At 38.0% G+C, this 16877-nt stretch overlaps 2 protein-coding genes across 5 annotated transcripts in view; one reads left to right on the forward strand and one right to left on the reverse strand.

Moving 5' to 3' along the window:
- CP (ceruloplasmin (ferroxidase)) overlaps window positions 1-16877 on the forward strand; it is a 60693-nt gene that overhangs the window by 40630 nt on the left and 3186 nt on the right. For 2 of the 3 annotated variants that reach the window (XM_010858117.1, XM_010858119.1), the window contains 3 exons: window positions 521-660; window positions 1735-1897; window positions 15206-15310. In XM_010858117.1, coding sequence (XP_010856419.1) covers window positions 521-660; window positions 1735-1897; window positions 15206-15309 — 407 coding nt within the window. In that variant the 3' untranslated portion in view covers window position 15310. Of the gene's footprint in view, window positions 1-520; window positions 661-1734; window positions 1898-6780; window positions 7196-15205; window positions 15311-16877 lie in introns of those variants that run through there. The other variant, XM_010858118.1, reaches the window with a different exon arrangement.
- Window positions 8341-16877, reverse strand: part of HPS3 (Hermansky-Pudlak syndrome 3) — a 40963-nt gene continuing 32426 nt past the window's right edge. Inside the window, exons 15-17 of one of the 2 annotated variants that reach the window (XR_826895.1) lie at window positions 14138-14313; window positions 13499-13589; window positions 8341-9157 (exon numbers count right to left, since the gene is read on the reverse strand). Coding sequence is in view for 1 of the 2 variants with exons in the window: in XM_010858116.1 (XP_010856418.1) it covers window positions 9030-9157; window positions 13499-13589; window positions 14138-14344 (426 nt within the window). In the remaining variant the exon portion in view is untranslated. Of the gene's footprint in view, window positions 9158-13498; window positions 13590-14137; window positions 14345-16877 lie in introns of both variants that reach the window. The other variant, XM_010858116.1, reaches the window with a different exon arrangement.

Consider the following 16877-nt stretch of genomic DNA (forward strand, 5'->3'; position numbering starts at 1 on the left):
AAAAAGGGGGCTATATTCAAAATCATCAATCAACTTCTCTCGCAACTCCAAAGTCTCACTCCTTCTTACACTCAAACCTAAGAAGACTTTTGGTGCTAAGTGACTAGAAAAGCAGTGTGGTGTTATTGATCTTAAAGTACCCATTTCCCTTATCTGTAGTGAAATAAGTTCTATTACGTAAAAAAAGATCCCATATATTAACCAAATGGGGTTTCCCAAGTGGCACTAGTGGTAAACAATCCACCTGCCAATGTAGAAGACGTAAGAGACTTGGGTTTGATCCCTGGGTCATGAAGATCCCCTGGAGGAGGGCATGGCAACCCACTTCAGTATTCCCGCCTGGAGAATCCTATGGACAGAGGAGCCTGGCAGGCTATGGTCCATAGGGTTGCAAAGAGTTGGACATGACTGAAGCAACTTAGCACAGTACAGCACATTAACCTCAAAAACCTCTTTTCTGTGAAATAGCTGTTGGTTTAAAATATCCTGGAAGGCAATAAAAACGTGTATTTTCCCCCAGCTATTAATGGAAGAATGTTTGGGAACCTGCAAGGCCTCACGATGCATGTGGGAGATGAAGTCAACTGGTATCTGATGGGAATGGGCAATGAAGTAGACTTGCACTCGGTACATTTCCATGGCCACAGCTTCCAATACCAGGTAAGGGCCAACCACAGTCATTATTCCTGCTCTATTTGAAAATGCTTTAATGCAAATGAAGGCTATATTTCCTCAGACTTAAGAAAAGTTTAAGGTTTCAACAGACAAATTATTTTCAAAGAGTGTGGCACACAGCTATTTCAATTGGCATTCCCAACCTTTGTTACACCTTGGGCTTTCCCTTGGATTTAGTTTTTACTGGCTTTTCTTAGAGTTCTGCTCACATATCTATGGACAAGGTATTGGAATAGAATCATTAGCAGAGCGGGTAGGAATGTTCACGTAATGATGGATTAGAGAGTAGAAACAACAGACTTTATTATAACCTTTGCCTGTTCTAAGTTCTGGATTGTAAATAGCCTGAAATGAACAAGATCAGCAGTTTGGTGTCCAACAATTGATTGGTTCCCAGGTCTCAATCCCACTTTGACTTCTCACCCAGCACTGGTTTCAGCAGGAATATACAATCCTTTTGGAAATGCTTTTGTCTTACCTTTGAGTTAATGTAGAAAATTCAGAAGCTACCACAAAGCACAGTACAGAACCATTTTATTACCACTTTTTGTTTTATTCCTTAGCAGACTTTCAGTTCCATCCCTGTAGAAATCCCAAGTACTCTGTCAAGACTCTACCTGAACTGCTCCCAGTCTTGGCTTCTCCACTGGCCTCCTTTCCTACTCCCCTCACTACCCACCAGTCTTAAAGTTTCACAGTCAGTCAGCTCATCTAGGATAGGTTTAGCAAGAGTGATATTAAGACTGAAATGAGGTCATGGCTAAATGCCCTTGTGTAACTCCAGTGCTCTGATAAAAAGACAGAACAGTGAGGTGTTGACTGCTGAATTCACTTTTATCACATCTTTCCTTCACATCCATTTATTGGTCCATTGTGCCAAGGGTTTAGCAAAGATCACATATCTTTGTATTACGCACAGAAATACGCTGGGTCTCTTTCTTTTTTTAATGGATTTAGTCATTTTTCTAATATCCCTGAATTGGCCAATGAAAGATTATTTGAATGAACTCTCTCATATAATAAAGATTATATACAATATTGGTCATTTTTCTAATTAAGCACAGGGGCATTTATACTTCTGATGTATTTGACCTCTTCCCTGGGACATACCAAACCTTAGAAATGACTCCAAAAACACCTGGAATCTGGTTACTCCACTGCCACGTGACCGACCACATTCATGCCGGAATGGAAACTACTTACACCGTTCTACCAAACGAAGGTGAGTATTCACTTAGTGATTCTAGAAGGCATATGTCATGAATATAATTAAGATGCACAATTTCGTCTGTATACTTGCTCCCAAATGAAACATTTGTGAATTTGCTACCCTGATTTCTTCTTTCTCTACCTCCAAGCAGGATTCTTTTTTTTTTTTTTTTTTTTACTGTTAAATGCTGTGGGACACTGCTTATCTTCTGATAGCTGGTACTGATACAGCACCAATAGTTTCTTGAGTAATACAAATTGACACCAATTTGATGCAGTGTAATCCACAGTCCTAAAACTGACATGTGTAAGAGAGTAGTTGTGATTTAACAAAAGGCACATTTAAAATTTAATGTCTTTTTAAATAGAAAACACTTTTTTTTCTAGGTAGTAACTGGTACAGGAAAAAGCCCCCCACCAACCTCATATAACAAATATAATTTCAAATAGTCAATCAGGCAGAACAGAGTCTTTCTGTGCTTCTGTGGGAAGGGGAGGCATTACTGATTATTGTTTGACAATGACTGTCTTAGTCCATTCAGGCTAAGTTTTGTTGTAACAAAAACCAGTTAACAAAACTCAGTCCACCAGTTAACAAAACTCAGTCCATTTTGTTGTAACAAAATACCAGACTGGGTAGCTTATACACTGTTGTGTCTGGTAGCTTATACATTGTTGTTCAGTCGCCCAGTTGTGTCCGACTCTGCAATCCCATGGACTGCAGCATGCCAAACCTCCCTGTCCCTCAGCATCTCCCAGAGTTTGCCCAAGTTTGCCCAAGTTCATGTTACAAAAATTTATTTTCACCGTTCTGGAGTCTGTTAACCCGAGATCAGGGTGTCAACACAGCTGTGTGAGGGTCCTTTTCTGGGTTAAAGATTCACTATATCTTCAAATGGCAGAAGGGACAAGCTAGCTCTCTAAGGGCATCTTTCATAAGGGCACTATTCCCATTCACCAGGGCTCCAACCTCATGACCTAACCACTTCCCAAAGACTTTATCATCTTGGGCATTAGGCTTTCAACATATGAATGGGTGGGGGGAGGATACACAAATATTAGACCATAGCAATGATCCAGGAAAAAAAAAATGTAAATTCCCTGCTCTGCCCATCCCAGCAAGAACACTCCCTCCTGTGTAAGCACATGCATACAATAAAATCACAGAAAAACAAATAGCCCTTTGACGGATAAACACTAAATACCAAAGAAATGTATTACATAAAGAGTAAATTCCTGCTACCTACAAGGGATCAATGTCCAAAATATACAAATAGTTCATACAGCTTAATATCAAAAACCAAACAACCCAATCCAAAAAATGGGCAGAAGATCTAAATAGACATTTCTCCAAAGAAGATATACAGACAGCCAACAAGCACATGAAAAGATGCGCGATATCACTAATTATTAGAGAAGTGCAAAACAAAACTATAATGAGACATCACCTCATACCGGTCAGAATGGCCATCATCAAAAAAATCCTCAAATAATAAATGCTGGAGAGGGTGTGGATAAAAAGGAACTATCCTACATTTTTTATGGGAATCTAAATTGGTGCAGGTGCTATGGAGAACAGTATGGAGGTTCCTTGAAAAACTAAAATAGAGCTACCACATGACCCTGTAATTCCACTCCTGGGCATATATCCATAGAAAACCATGATCCAGAAGGTTACATGCACCCCAGTGTTCACTGTAGCACTGTTTACAATAGCCAAGACATGGAACCAACCTAAATGTCCATTGACAGAGGAATGGATAAAGAAGATGTGGTACATACACACACACGGGAATATTACTCAGCCATAAAAAAGAAATAATCTCATTTAAAGCAACATGGATGGACCTAGAGATAATCATATTAAGTCAGAGAAAGACAAATATCATGGTATCACTTATGTGTGGAATATAAAAAAATGATACAAATGAACTTAAAAAACAGAAACAGACCCATAGACATAGAAAACAAATTTATGGTTATCAAAGGGGAAGTGAGGGGGCAGGAGATAAATTAGGAGTTTGGGATTAACATATACACAATACTATATACAAAATATGTAAACAAGGACCTATTATATAGCAGAGGTCCTATACTGTACTTAATATAAAAACCCATCATGGAAAAGAATCTGAAAAAAATATATACGTATATATATATCTGAATCACTTTGCTACTCACCTAAAATTAACACAACATTGTAAATTAAATATTTTTCCACTTTAAAAGTTGAGATTAGAAAAAAGGAAAATTCCTGCTTTATGGTTGCAGGCTTTGGTGTTTCCTGAGTCTTCTGAGTTCAAAACTGCTGGAATTGGCAACAGCAAATCCAATGAGGGGAAATGATGTAGAGAAAACAACTCCTTGTACTTCCCCATCAAACTGGCATAAAAGTGAACACATAAATGAAAGAAAATATAGAAGTAAATATATTTCAAATACTAAAAATCACTGAAAGATTACTCACTGGTATAAATGAAGTTTTCTGTTCCTGTTCCTACACAAAGACCTCATTATATGAAAAACTATTTCCATTAAAACCCTTTATTACAAAGTGTGGTACTGAGAGCATCAGAACACCAAAGATCCAGACAAACACCACTGCATGTAATGCCAGTAACTGCTGAACAGGGCAGAGTCAGAGATGAGAAAGAAAACCTTTCTTTAGACGGTTTAAAGAAAATTAGCACACATGGAAACCACAGGAAAGGATGACCCTGCTTAGGGAAATAATCCAGAGTGAAGGAATACCGAGGCAGGCATTCTGGAAATTCAAGTATGCAAATGCCTGATATGCAGAGAAAGCTGCTATAGGCTAAGTCTACACAACAGAGACAAGGAAGAGAGTCCTCTTGTAGGATAAGCCCAGGAGGAGACAAGGGAGGTGACTTTGCTTGGTTAGGAAAAGGGAAACTGTTTTAAAAAGTCCTGCTAAAAACTGTGGAACAAACAGCAAATGTGAAGGCAAAACATGAGTTGGAAAAAAAGATTAAAGAGAAATTTGGCTTTTCAAAGATTGAAAGAAGCAATTATGAACAAAAAAGATAGTTTGAATTATTCACAGAAAAATGGGGAGCCACATTTGTCAGTCTGAATTATCTTTAAATGAAAGTCTGATAAAGCTTTGGCCAAGTCTACCTTGATTCTAAATCTTAGGAGAATTTCAGCCTCCCATGACACAGACAAGGGAGAAAATCAAGTTATAGTGAAATTTTTCAGTAATATGCACGGGGAGACAGACAATTTCCTCCACAAGGAAAAAATATCATTGGAAAAGAACTGTGGATATCCTGTCATGCTTAAAGTAATGCCTCATTTCCTCTACCCGAAGAAACATAATAAAGACCTCCCCTAATAAATACAAACAGTACTTTGTTTAAACTGACACTGCCACAACAGCCAGATAACCTCTCGAAGCTGTCTGAGGAGAAAAGCTTATTTGGTTTTAAGTTCCTGATACACAGGGAGTGTATATTCTGTACTTCTAGGAGATGCCCAAATCCAGTTCAGTGCTCTGCTTGGCAAATATCTAACCACATACTAACTCAATAAAAAGGAATTTTTGACTTTTTTGGACACCATGTCAGACTTACAGAAAAGTTGCAAGGGCAGTACAAAAAAAATCCCTGTATATTTTTAACCCAGATTCCCCAAATGTTAAGTTTGCCCAGCATCATCTATTTTCTCATCCTTTCTCCTATCTCCCTAACCACAAAGACTACAGATACTATACACACATATACTCCTATTTCCTGAAAACAAGACAGTTCTTATCAACACAGTATACCTACCAAAATCAGGACCCTTTTCGCATTTCCTCAATTATTCTACTCATGTTCCTCATAGAAAAAGAAAATTCCTATTCATGTGCTATGTTTGGCTGACATGTCTTCTTGTCTCCTTGGTCTAGAGCAGTTCCTTGGTCTTTGCCTTTTACCACTTTGACATTTTTAAAAAATACAGGGCAGTCACTTTGTAGAATGTCCTTCAGTTTTGGTTTGTCTAAGGTTTTCTCGGACGTCCCACGTGGCTCGGTGGTAAAGAGTACACCTGCAATGCAGGAGATGCAGGTTCAATCCCTGGGTTGGGAAGATCCCCTAGAGAAGGAAATGGCAACCCACTCCAGTATTCCTGCCTGGAGAATCGCATGGACAGAGGAGGTTGGCGGGCTACAGTCCATGGGGTCGCAAAGGGTCAGGCAAGACTCAGCGACTAAACGACAAGGTTTCCTCATGATCAGATTCAGGTTATTCATTGTGTTTTTCTCAGCACGTCATGAGACACAAGATGCTGATCTGCTCAGTTACTGGTTGTGTTCCTTTTGAGCATTTGATTAAGGACACGTCTGCCAGGTTTCTCTACTATAAAGTGACTATTTTTCCCTTTATAATTAATAAGGTTCTTATGGGAAGGAAAGTTAATTTTTCTTTCAATAAAGCAGTACTAGAATGAGAGGCAGAGAAGGCAACGGCACCCCACTCCAGTACTCTTGCCTGGAAAATCCCATGGACGGAGGAGCCTGGTAGGCTGCAGTCCATGGGATTGCTAGGAGTCAGACACGACTGAGTGACTTCACTTTCACTTTAATGCATTGGAGAAGGAAACGGCAACCCCACTCCAGTATTCTTGCCTGGAGAATCCCAGGGACGGGGAGCCTGGTGGGCTGCTGTCTATGGGGTCGCACAGTCGGACACGACTGAAGCGACTTAGCAGCAGCAGCAGAATGAGAGGTGCGTTTTAAACATATAAAGAGCAGAAAAATATAAATGAATCAAGAATAATTAAACAACATAACCTTTAAAAATTGGAATACACTTAAAGCACCATGTGCTAATCTTTCTAACTGCATGATATACGCTCTTTTTAATAATGGTCTTAAAATTTCTTTTTCTATAGAGATCAAGTCTGGATGAAAGAAATAAATTGGTGATAAGTGGAAAAAAAAGAAAAAACAATGATTTGTAACAATGTATGTGAAAGTGTTGAATAGAAGGCTTACTTTGGAATGGCTATACGTGTTAAAAAAAAAGACTGAAAATACACGTTGTACATTTGTGCAGAAAACTGTCACACTGTTTCATATCTAAAGATCAATAGACTGTATTTTGACACAACTGACTCGAATACATCTGGTAATATAACTGATTAATATAAGTGATTCATATCACCACCATTAGGTAGGGCTTTACAAAACTGTATTACAAAAAAAATCTATGACTAGATGTTGTCCTGGACAGTCCTTAAAGGATCACTATTAAAGATTCAATGATTTCAATAAAAATAAATAAGATTCAATGAAATGTTTCCAAAATTTGGCTTCTCATTAATCCTTCTAATGTACTATTGACTTCATTCCTAATGGACCAGTGGAGAGAGGGGCACAGATGTAGAGGAAGTAAAATAAAAAATCAAACAAGACAAAATAAAATAATAAAATTTCAAAACAGTGAGACCAACATTGAACTTCTAATCTACAAAACTATAAGATAATTTTGTGTTGTTTTAAGCCACTAAGCTTGTGATGATTTGTTACAGCAGCCATAAAAAATCAATAAGATACTCTTCTAAGATGTGCCATTTATTTCATGTCATGCGTGCTAAGTTGCTTTAGTTGTGTCTAACTCTTTGCGACCCTGTGGACTGTAGCCCATCAGGCTGCTCTGTCCATGGGTTTTCCCAGGCAAGAATACTGGAGTGGATTGCCATTTCCTTCTCCAGAGGATCTTCTCGACCCAGGGATTGAACCAGCATCTCTTAGGTCTCTTGCATTGGCAAGTGGGTTCTTTACCACTAGAAGCTATTATATATCAATTATATATCTGGGAAGCTATTATATATCAATGATACCTAAATAAAGCTGTTAAAGGAGTTTCCCTGGTGGCTCAGAAGTTAAAGAATATGCCTGCAATGTAGAAGAGTTGGGTTAGATCCCTGGGTCAGGAAGATCCCCTGGAGAAGGGAATGGCTACCCACTCCAGTATTCTTGACTGGAGAATTCCATGGACAGAGGAACCTGGTGGGTTACAGTCCATGGAGTCGCAAAAGTTGGACACAAATGAACAACTAACACTTTCAAAGCTGTTAAAATTTTTTATTTTTTTTAGTTAAAAAAATTTTTAAATAAAATAAAACAAGATTTAAAATGTCTTAAAAATAAAATATTTATATTTAAACATTTAAAAATAAAGTGTTCCCTATCTGAATTTTGTGAACCCTTGAAGTCAAAAGGATGTTAATCTGGAACTGGAAAAAGACAGAGTTGAGAAATAATCTATAAATTAAATTCTGGTAAAAACAAACACTGCCATCATGAGAAAAGTTTTCATAATATAGTTGTAGAAACACCAAGTGAGTAGCATTTTCGCCCAGTCTTAACTAAAGTCAAGCACACAATCAGTGAGCTGAACTTGGACTCAAAATTGTTTAATAAGAAGCTAAAAAAAGAAGACACAGGTCTTTATATTTCTTTATTTTTCACATACACTCTAGCTAAAAGAGCAAGAGTACACATCAACAAAAAATGGAAACAAAACTTTGACTGAAAGACATGCATTCAACAAATTACATAAGTAGCCAGACAAGAAGAAAGTCAGCTTGTAAACTTTTATTTCATTTGATTCAGAGAAACTCAGCATGAGCTTTGAAAGTAACAAGAAAATAAAGTTTGATATCTTTTACCGTGGGAAAACAATAAAATCTTTCTCAAGGAAAATTATTGTTTTTTAAAAGTGACACAGTAGAAAAATCTGGAAAAATCAAGAAGGTTGAGTTCTGGACTGCTTGGAATGACATTCTTTTGAATACACTTAAACTGTTTTGTGTTCCTGGGACAAAAAAGACTGTCGTGGCTCCAACCACAGTAAACTGACGTTTCTTGGTATAAAAGTCAGCCTCTACCTTTAAAAATATATGCTTTCTTTGAGGGAATTCCAATGTCTTGTAGCTTTTTTTACATTCTGGACAATTAAATGGACTCAGGTCATAAATTATGAAATTAGTAATAACATTGAGGTAAGTAGACTGAAAGCATTTGCAGTATATGTACATATTCAATATAAAAATCCTTTATATATATAGTTTATATGGCATTCAGCTTTTCAAGATTCAGTGTCATGTGCCATTGTGGTACACTTCAAATGATACTTTCAAGTCAATGATTTCTTTCGACTGCAGTAAAGAAGATACGGCAAGAAAAACGCTGCAGTGCCATCTTCTGGGAGGACGTTTAAGAAATCCCTTAGTTCTAGTTCCACAGCAACAACTGACAGTGTTTCTGTTTGTAAGAAAGAATATCTGAGTTAGAACTGAGATTCTGCCTTTCACCCAACTCCCTTATCACTCAACCAGTGAGAAGCTAATTCAGGTGGCAAAATGTTATAACTATGGTAAGAGAGAGGGAAAAAAAACAGTCTTTTAAATCTAAAAATGCTTTACAGTTCTAACAATTTACTCTCTCTAGAATCATTTATAGGAAAATACAATCAACTGAACACTTTTTAATGTTAAGACTATACTGCAGCTCCTTTATAGGCTGTCTGCGTGGCGCTAGTGGTAAAGAACCTGTCTGCCAGTGCAGGAGACTCAAGAGACATGGGTTCGATCCCTGGGTTGGGAAGATCCGCTGGAGTAGGAAATGGCAACCCACCACAGTATTCTTGCCTGGGAAATTCCATGGACAGAGGAGCCTGGCGGGCTACAGTCCATGGGGTCACAGAGAGTCAGACACGACTAAGCATGCATGCATGCACACACGCGTACGTACACACGCGAACACACACACACACACACACACACGGGCATTAACTGTTAGATGAAAGTGAAAGTGAAAGTCAAGCTGCTCAGTTGTGTCCCACTCTTTGTGACCTCATGGACTACAGCCTACCAGGCTCCTTTGTCCGTGGAATTTTCCAGGCAAGAGTACTGGAGTGGGTTGCCATTTCCTTCTCCAGGGGATTGTGCCCACCCAGGGATCGAACCCAGGTCTCCCGCATTGTGGGTAGGCACTTTACCGTTTGAGCTATGTGGGAAGCCCTAACTGTTAGATGCCATTTTCCTAAATCTGTTCCTCTCTATTGGGATTTTCATGTTAATAAGCATAAATCCGTTTTCAAGACTATTTACTTTTTTTCTCAAACTGCAAAATGTGTTATAATGAATATTAAATATTAAGGAAATTGGTAAACATTTTTACAAAGGTAACTAATTTTACGACTCTATTTTTCTTGATACACGCCCTCTGCTGGGAAGAAAAGGGAATGACATTTAAGAACAATGTTTCTAAACCTTCTGCAGTGCCATTCTGTTTGATTTTTATATGCCTACCACTTATCCTATTTGCAGAGTAACTGAAATATAAAAATTTCTGGTCAGGTATGTGTGGGTCCATTCAAAGCCAGCTGTCCAATATACACAAGCTAAATCACCCCTTACACAAAGGAATGACATGCTCTTGTTGCTAAAAAGTTAGTGAATGGTATGACAGGAACATGTGAAAAAGATCCCTGGCTCTGGAATCAAGGCAGACTTGGGCAGGGATCACTCTTCGACTTACGCCCTGGGTGACTCTGAGAAGGTCACACTCCTGAGTCTCAGATTCCTCATCTATCATGCAGTGGTACCACCTACTAGCTTCCGGAGTCCTTAGAGAATTATTTTAAAGACAATGATGCAATCTGACATACTGACATGAAATAGAATCTTAATAAACAATAACTACTAACTTGCAAAACTCATGAATTATCAACACTTTCCTATTAAACTAGTTTATTTGGTCTAAATGTGGGACCTGTAAGAATAACCTACATATATAAAAACTGATTTGGGAACCACTGTAATTATAGAGCCAACAAAAATCTTGCCACTGCCCTATTCTCCTCTTCTGCCAATTAGTGAGGGGCTTATGCAGGTTAGGACTTCCCGGGTGGCTCAGATGGTAAAGAATCTGCCTGCAGTACAGGAGACCTGGGTTCGATCCCTGGGTTGGGAAGATTCCCCTGGAGGATGGCATGGCAACCCACTCCAGTATTTTTTGGGGGGCTTCCCTGGTGGCTCAGACGGTAAAGTGTCTGCCTACAATGCGAGAGACCCAGGTTTGATCCCTGGGTCGGGAAGATCCCCTGGAGAAGGAAATGGCACCCCACTCCAGTACTCTTGCCTGGAAAATCCCATGGACTGATAAGCCTGGTAAGCTACAGTCCATGGGGTCACAAAGAGCTGGACACGACTGAGCGACTTCACTTTTCACTTCACTTATACAGGTTACAAGAACAAGGTCAATATCATAAATCCGTACGGTACTTTAAATCCTCCAGTGTGTCTAGAAAATGTGTGTTGAATGTTGAAAATGGTTATCTCTGGCTAGTAGAATTTAAAATGACTTTTTAAACTTCATAGTTTACTACAGTGCTAGAACTTTTACTAAGAAGTACAGTTCACTGACTCAAAAATAGTAATAAGTATTTCCTTGAAACAAATTAAGCCAATCACTAACCCCATTTTTAGTGGCTCTGTTTTAGTGCAATGGTTCTCAACAACTACAGTTTTGCCCCACCCCCAGGGACATCTGGTAATGGCTGGAGACATTTCTATTTCACCTGGGCAAGTGTTACTGGTATTTAGTGGGTAGAGGCCAGGGATGCTGGTAACATCCTAAAATGCACAGGAGATACCTACACACAAATTATCTGGTCCAAGATGTCAGTACTGACAAGACTGAGAAATGCTGCATTAGAAAGTAAGAAATCCAAGCTAAGTATATTGGTGGTGGTTTATTATATTAAACTTTATATATCTATATTACATTTATATTAAACATTTATTATATTATATTAATAATAGTATATTATTAATATATAAATCCATGATCTCCATCTCAACCATACCATCTTGCAATTTTTGCCTAGTATTTTACTCCATAGTCAGTCTTGAACTTCTTATTAGTCCCAGGCACTTAAAAAACTGGTTTGCTTCAGGCTTACTCAGTAAATAGAAGGCTTGGAACTCACCTCCAATTCTAACTCCAATCCTGGTCTCTTCTAGATATACCACAGGTGCCAACATAAAGACAACCCCCTCCTCCCCAATAAAAATGGACTTGAGGTTATTCAGGTGTCTTCCCTTCAAATAAGTATCTAGTTAGAGACTCTTCCTATGGAGAAGCACATTGCTGGCAAGGAAAGTGTAACATGAAAAATGTTAAAACATGATTCCAGCTCTGAAGGTATTACAATCTGATAAAGGTAAATTGTACACAGCACTTAGTTCTGTGAGCCACACATACACTATATGCACATGTGTGTGAACACACACATATTAAAGATACAGAAAAATGAACATGGGGAGGAATGACTATGCGTAAGTTACGGGTAGAGAGTTTGTGAATGTGGATCAGAAAAGGAAGAAGGAAGAGTCTTGCCTAAGATAATGACACTACTGGGGTATGAAGATGTGAGGTATCTGCTCCAGAAAGAGATCCACCAACAAGAATAATCAGCTCAAAATTATGTGATAAATCTGATGCAGATGGGACTGGGCAATCAAACACCTGACACTGCTACCTTCCAAAAATGAAAATATCACACAGACAGATGGGTAGGACAAGTAGCATAAACATTCCTCATCTTCCCAGTCACAAACATACACCTTTAATTAAATGAGGATCTCCAGAAACCACCATCCAATGGCCACTAGCTTTGCCTAACACTCAAAGTCAGTGACCTCAGCTGGAAAATACAATTCCCACACTGTCAACTTCTAATATTTTAGGCACATTGGTATCAATAGAACCATACCTTTGTCACCAAGCCAACCATTAACAAGTGATATTAACACATAAGAGAAGAGAAACAAGACCATATAGCTATCAGTATTTATAAATGACTACAAATTATAAAAATTCAAACAGTAACTACCTTTGCTATACAATACTGTGTAATTTAGAGATACTAAGCTTCTAAATCTTTGAGAAACTTGTCATTCCTCAGTACTTGCTTATAATTACAACTAATAATAAATAATCTTAATTTCCACATGAAGTAAATTAAGCACCCAGATCATTAAAACAAAATGGACTTGTCTTAATGGCTATTCCAATTCTTAAAATACTGAGGCTGTGAGTTTCTCTATGATAAACTGTTAAGTGTTTGAAAAAATTAACTTAGAGGAATCAGCTCTAGAGCTAAAAGTGAAGTGAAGTGAAGTCTCTCAGTCGTGTCCAAGTCTTTACGAACCGCATGGACTGTAGCCTACCAGGCTCCTCAGTCCATGGAAACTTCCCAGGCAAGAGTACTGGAGTGGGTTGCCATTTCCTTCTCCAGGTATCTTCCCGACCCAGGGATCACACCCGGGTCTCGTGCACTGCAGGCAGACGCTTTACCGTCTAAGCCACCAGGGAAGCCCAGGGAAGAGCTAAAAAAGATAAATGAATATCAAATGTGGTGAAAGGGAAGCATATGAACATTAAAGGTAAGCTCTCCAGGTAATCCTCAGACCCTCAAGCTCAGACCCTCTTCACCATACTTGAGAATCACATAAAATACATGAGAAAGCAAGGTTTCAGCAAATTACGGAAATGAAGACTCTCAAATTTATAATCAAGCAAAAAAGATTATTTTACCTTTTAGTGATGATAAGTAAAGTTGATATTTCTCTCCACCACATTTTATTCTCTGACAAAGTTCAGGCAGCAGTTTTTTCCACCACAAAGTCTATCTTGGGAAAAAATGAGTACTTTTAAAGTTTGATGCATTTTATACTCAGATTTCTAACAGGAAGAAAAAGATTGTGCCAGGAAGCACAGGGCAAAAATACATCAACTTGGTTAAGGCAAAGACTTTGTTCAAAGTCTTCTGCTTAAACTATAACATAAGTCAGATTTTTACCTTGAAAATCTTAACAATATGTATACTGTACATATATATGTATACCACTATAAAATCAAAAACTCTTCTAATCTTAAAGACCAGATAACCCACAAAGGATTTTCTCATCATTCATTATGTTTTCAAAATCTTCAGATAATAGGGGGTCTCCAAACAACAGATTTTTAGTGAAGATAACATACCAGCACAATACATGTTAACAGCCTCTAATAGTACTCAAAACATGTAACCTATTAAACATACATGCTCTTCTGACCCACATAGTCCTGTGAGGTTGGACTGGCATAATCTGTCCCCATTTTGCAGAGAAGGCAACAAAATTATCATTTGATTATCAGAGATAAAGACTAAAAAACATAATCTGAAAAGCATACCCGATTCTCTTCTTTCAGCTCATGATTAGCATACGGGATGACTGCCTCCGGGCATCTCTCTAACAGCCTGTCTATGCACTGGTCATACTCTTTCAAACGCGTATGACACAGAACATGGACACTGAGGCCAGCAACAGTATCTTCTGAGAGTGGCTCCAAGAATGGAACGATGGAAGCTATGTCAAATGAAGGACCACATATAAGAGACTATGAACAGAAAAGTGAAATGTTATGGAATGAGGCACCCAAAAAACTAAAGCACAACATACCAGAACACAATTTTTTAAAAAAAATCTCACTTGTCAAAAAAAGAAAAAAACATGCAATTTTAGAGCACATGCTTGCTTTGAGTGGACTGCGTACTTAAATGAATGGGAAAGCTTTAAGACTTTATCCCAAGGACATAATCAACATGGTGGTCAAGATTTATGTCCAATGATGTTTAACTCAAGAATATCCATAATACTGAAAAACTAGAAGAAATCTAAACATTCATCAAGAAGTGATGAGTAAATAAATTATGGTACATTCAAATGATGGAATATTTTGTAGCTATCAAAACTGTTTTCAAAGGCAGTTAAGGACAAAATGCTGCTCATGATCAAATCAGTTAAAAAAAATACAAAATTATATTCAAAGCATGATCAATTTTGTAAAATCTACATAGGTACATGCCTTTGGAAGAACATCAAAATTTGAAATAGAAACCAGTTCACTGCAGAGAAGGACAACGTCCACTTTTGCTTTCTTTTTCACACTTTCCAAGGTTTCTATAATACGCATGCACCATATAAAAACCAAAAATAAAATTTAACACTTAAGAAACCTAAGCAAACTAAGAACTAATAATCTGTATCAATACCATTTGCTGCAAGCTAAATGACTTAGAGCAGCTGTTATTTCAGTATTCAGAATGTGACCAACATTTTACTTTTAAGCATTTAAACTACTAATATTAATACTACTTTTGATTATACCACCAAAATAATCTCCGCTTCCCCTTTATTCTGGATAAAAATGAAATGGTCATATCCTGATTTTCTCCTTCTTTTGTCCTTTTTACTACAGCATCTTCTCAGACTCACAGGAGAATGTGGAACATGAACTATCCATTTACAGTCAGCATTATGATTTTACTCCAAATATCTATCAAAGAATGGCTAGGAGAATAAGGTTGGTCTGTTTCCTTCCTGCAATATTCACTTTCATCTCAATAATTTTCTGACAGTAACATAGCAAATATGAAACAAGATGATTAAAGTGAAATGAGTCAAAGCTTGGTACAAAATGGGTTACCCAGGAACTTTTAGATATTGAATCCATATCATCAAGAAGTTTAAAAATAAGAAACACCAGACACAGAATTCCCTGGAGGTCTAGTGGTGCGTCCACTGAGGGGACACAGGTTTGATTCCTGGTTGGGGAATTAAGATCCTGCAACTGCAAGATGTGGCCAAAAAACAAAAAACCACCAGACAACCAGACATGTATCACTGGATAAAAAATGGCCCACAGGTTACTACGACTCTTTAAAATATTCAATGTTGTCTGCTCCTCACCAGTGTGTTCCTTTTTCCCTCCCCAATATTGGAAATGGACTCTCTACCCTCAACACAGGCACTATTTATTCCTTTTTCTGATCTCCTTGGGACTGGAATTTACAGAATTCTCTACACAATCACACCTGTGGCTCCAAGACGAGGGAAATGGCAAAAAGGTGAGGGGAGGGGACCAGGACAATTCTGGTAAAAGGCAGGCATTTACTAGCTACCGTGTTCTAAACACAGTAGTGCTTTTTTTTTTTTGATAGATTTATAGATTGTTTTTATATTAATTTTTGCACAAATATACTATTACAATGTTTTTTGAGGACAAGAGACAGAGACATATTAAATCTGTGTGGTGGTGGTGAGCTGGTGGGTAGAGGGAAGTCAGACAATTTTGAAAAAGCTCTTTAGGTGATTCTGAACCTCCTCATTCCGAGGTAAGAAGAGACGAGATCTTTTTGTTTCTTGATAGTTCTTTTTTTCTAAATGACAAGATTGATTGATTGACCCCAGATAATTTAGAAAAGAGTTAGGAAAAGGATTTAGAAAAATTTAGGCTAACAACCTTCTATCCTGTATCAGTAAAGACTCCCTTTTAAATACTTTAAAATGGATTCTAAAGGTCAATGAATTATACTTTTTCAAGCATAGATTTTAACTATGCTTTGAAGCTTTATAGGGGATACTTAATAGCACATATTATGACTTTAAATATATAATTAACACATATATTCTAGGAGGGCAAGGTCTTGCCTGCCTCATTCAATGCTATACATCAATCACATGTTTATGATCTAGGAATATTTGTGGAATGAACACATCTGAGATTTAGCCCTCAGCAGCCTCTGTATCATAAGGGTACTAGAGATAAGAATCTGCAAGAATCTTCTTTGGTAATTTTTTTAAAAGCGTAAGTAATTCTCTATCTGGAGACATCATAGGCTGACTAGAGGCTAAGACTAAGCAATATGGTCTCTTGAGTTTCCCTTCCTGACCTCCACTCCCAATTTGACATTTTGGTTTCGAAAAGCAGTAACTACACTTACACCGAGTTCCCAGCATAAATCAGGGGTTGCAAAAAGCCTAACGAGGCCAAACCAGATGACGAAAATGTACAGAGGCAGCTGGGTATAAGGAAAATGGACGCCAGACACTCCGCCTCTGGACCAGGGAGACTGGAGACGAGCGTGGCA

This window comes from Bison bison, unplaced genomic scaffold (assembly GCF_000754665.1).
Source record: "Bison bison bison isolate TAMUID 2011002044 unplaced genomic scaffold, Bison_UMD1.0 scf7180017864384, whole genome shotgun sequence".
In the NCBI taxonomy this organism is placed as follows: Eukaryota; Metazoa; Chordata; class Mammalia; order Artiodactyla; family Bovidae; genus Bison; species Bison bison.